Source organism: Triticum urartu, chromosome 3, assembly GCF_003073215.2.
Source record: "Triticum urartu cultivar G1812 chromosome 3, Tu2.1, whole genome shotgun sequence".
NCBI lineage: Eukaryota > Viridiplantae > Streptophyta > Magnoliopsida > Poales > Poaceae > Triticum > Triticum urartu.
Window position 1 is genome coordinate 192906479 of NC_053024.1, and position 3267 is coordinate 192909745.

At 44.4% G+C, this 3267-nt stretch overlaps 1 protein-coding gene across 1 annotated transcript; it reads left to right on the plus strand.

Annotated features, from left to right (window-relative positions):
* Positions 1 to 371: 371 nt before the first annotated feature.
* Positions 372 to 1840, plus strand: LOC125548249. Its single transcript, XM_048711903.1, has one exon. It carries the CDS (start codon positions 422 to 424, stop codon positions 1184 to 1186), a length of 765 nt encoding a protein of 254 aa, XP_048567860.1. The 5' UTR covers positions 372 to 421; the 3' UTR covers positions 1187 to 1840.
* The last annotated feature ends 1427 nt before the right edge of the window (positions 1841 to 3267 follow it).

Consider the following 3267-nt stretch of genomic DNA (forward strand, 5'->3'; position numbering starts at 1 on the left):
TGGCAAGCACAGACTTTCTAAGACCAGCTAGGCGTGAGTGTTTCTCGGTTTGAAAAATGAGGTCCGGACATCTTTTAGATAGTGTGAAAAACCTCACTTTTGAAGATACTACGGTTTTGTAAACTAAACTAAAGTATTTGTTAAAGTCAAACAAATCAAAGTTATTTAAGCCATGGTTTTTTTAAGAAAATCATGGTATTCTTCTAAAACTTCAAAACCGTACAAGGACAGGTGGACAATGCCAGCGCCCAGCGACACCCTCTCTTGCTGGGGTTAATAACCTACTTCTCCTGTTTACCGAGCTGGCCGTTGGTTGGTTCGGCAGCGGACGCGAGGTAACCCCCGTCCAACCGCCATACCTATGGCCGCCAACGGCCAGCCGGCGGCGGCGGTCGCCACCATCGACGACCTCCCTGAAAACATGCTGCTCGATATCTTCCTCCGCCTTCCCTCCCTCTCGGACCTCGTCCGCGCCGCCTGCACCTGCCTGCCCTGGCGCAACCTGGTGACCAACATTCCCCCCTTCCGCCGTCAATTCATCGACCTCCACCCGGCGCCCCTCCTCGGCCTCTTCTTCGACACGCCGTTTCAGGCTGTCCCCGGCATCCCCGCCTTCGCCCCCGCCCACCGGAATGATCCGGAGCTCGTGGCCGCCATCTTGAACGGTGACTTTTTCCTCACCACCCTCCAGGCGCGCGATGGCCCGGAAGCTAACTGGAGCTTCCTCGACGCCTGTGGCGGCTACCTTCTCCTCATCAAAGAGGATGAGGTATTGCTCCTGCTTCTAAACCCCTTGGCACGGTGGTGCGAGCGGTTCTTTGATCTGAGTGACTCCCGCATCTTCGACGACGACGACGACCGCGAAGGCGATCCTCAACTCCTTTACGCCGGCCTGATCTGCGATGACGAAAGCCCCGCGAGCTTTGGCATCTTCTGTCTTGCTGCCCATGGAGAGTTCAGGTTGCGGGCTGCGGTCTTCTTCTCATTCTTGGGAATGGGCGGCGATTGGTTCCTCTCCCCATGGTTGGATGTCCCGCACCATCCCAACCCCCACCCGGAAGGTGACGAAGATGACGAAGGTGATCTTGTGCTTGAGAGCGGCATGCGAGTGGGTAATTTCATCTACTGGCTTTATCGGAATCGTGCGTATGTGGTTGTCTTGGACCCCGACCCAAACAACCCGTGATTTTTTGTTGAGATGATCCCACCTCTCCTGAATCTGGAAGGTTTTTGCAGCTCGATCCTTGGCCAAATTAACGGCGATAACATGTGCATTGCTTATTCAAATGGATTCAACATCGGTTTCATGCTGCGTCAAGAAGATGGCCTTGATGCTGGGGCATGGGCTAACAGCAGGGTATTCAACCTGACTGATCAAGTTCGACGGAAGCTTGGGTACTTACCCCAGAATGGGCTGAAAATTGCGGCAATGCGGGGTAGCATAGTGTACTTCACAACATCACAGATGTTCCATCCGCTCGAGGCCACTTGTTGGTTCGCTTGTCTGTGCTTGGAAAGTCGCAGGCTGGAGTGGTTGTTTCCGATGACGTATAATGGTCTCTTCCAACCATACCACCATTCATCGTGGAGTACTTTTCTGTTACCAGAGAATGAAAGATTTTATCCCTTCATATGAGGAATGATGACAACCAGAGAAGGATATTCTGTGCAAAGCATTGCCTTGTTCTCCTACTGCATCAAAACATCCAGCTACCATCCAGAACTGATCTCTTCTTTGGACCTGCATCACGCTGAAGGTCCTGACGAAGTTCCTTGATATTCAGGATTCAATGACAAGTCAATCCTGTATTTTGATCGTTTATTCATGGTAATTGTTGTTGTCTTCTGTTATCAAACTTACCATTTACATTGTGGGCAAATTACTTCATCTGTTCCGTGACATTCAGTATTCAGTGATAACTCAATCATGTGTATTTTGATCGTTTATCATAGTTGGGTTGTCTTCTTGTACCAAACTTCCCATTTCATTGTGAGTGAATTACTTATCTGTTCCTTGGATTCGCTAATGTCTCTTCCTCGGTATTGGGGCAAGGCATCCCGACCTTGGAGCCTCTCTTTTTTTCTTTCTGTCTGTAAGATTACTGTTCTCTACCGGTTGTAGCCTGTTTACCCATTTTGCTAAAAAAATATCCGTCTTATTTTGGTAAATTAATTAGCAGCGCCTACTATCTCTATGATATGTTGTCCTCAGAATGATGGCGTGTTCTATATGATTTTTTCGCATGAGTAATTTATTTTTGGAATGCTTTACTTAAGGAATTTATTTCTCATATATTTACAGTGTTTCTTGAACTGTATTAATAGGTTGGCTAGTTATCTTGTTCTTTTTGTAAATTTACACATCTCTTCAGGAATTTGTGTCAAAAGCTGAAACAGGCAAACAAGGGTAGATGGATAAATGACACGTATCACATGAAATACTAGCTTATAATTATGGATGAATATAACCTAGGGCTCATATATGAGTATTTTATCTTTCACAATATTTTCAATAGATAAATTCCTGAAGAGCTATGCTCAATTGCTGATTGGTAAATCTCATTTTCTTTTTCTGTATACATGCCCAGCAAATACACAGTATTATTAGAAAAGATTGTTCTCCTACATCAACCAGCATTGTGGTGGAATCCTGTGGAGTTTACTGAACTATGATCGTGGTATATATTTTATCAAAAAAAGATCATGGTCTATATGAACTATGTGATGAGAAATACGCTCAAGGCATCAAACTGACACCCTGAACACTTATGATTTGTGTAACTTCCATTGTTGGTCTTTGTAGGCATCCTTTTAAAATATCTGTTCAGTAATATCATAATTCAACGTGATGTCATGAGAAGTTATGAGAACTGACTACTTGGTAGTATTGTCTCTACCTCGCCTTAATACGAGATTTCTTCTGATTCATTCAATTGCAAAATTTTCAAGAGGCTTGAATTTTTGCCCCCTTACTGTTTATCTCTTCCTAGTGTCTGCTTTTAATACTTGTGAATTTGACATGCGTGATCTTGTCAGGCTGTCCCGAGCCAAGTCTAGCCTCTGATATAGGTGAATATCATTCTTTTGTTCAAATAGAAATTTGTAGGTTTAATTAACTTGTCTCGTATTCCTTTCCTGTTGGAATCAACTTGTATTGTTTAGTAGCAACATGACTAATCCATTTTGATAATACCCAGACACTACAAAAAAAAGACACATCCGTGACATTTTGGGCCGAACGAAATTTTTTTTCTGTCATACATATGA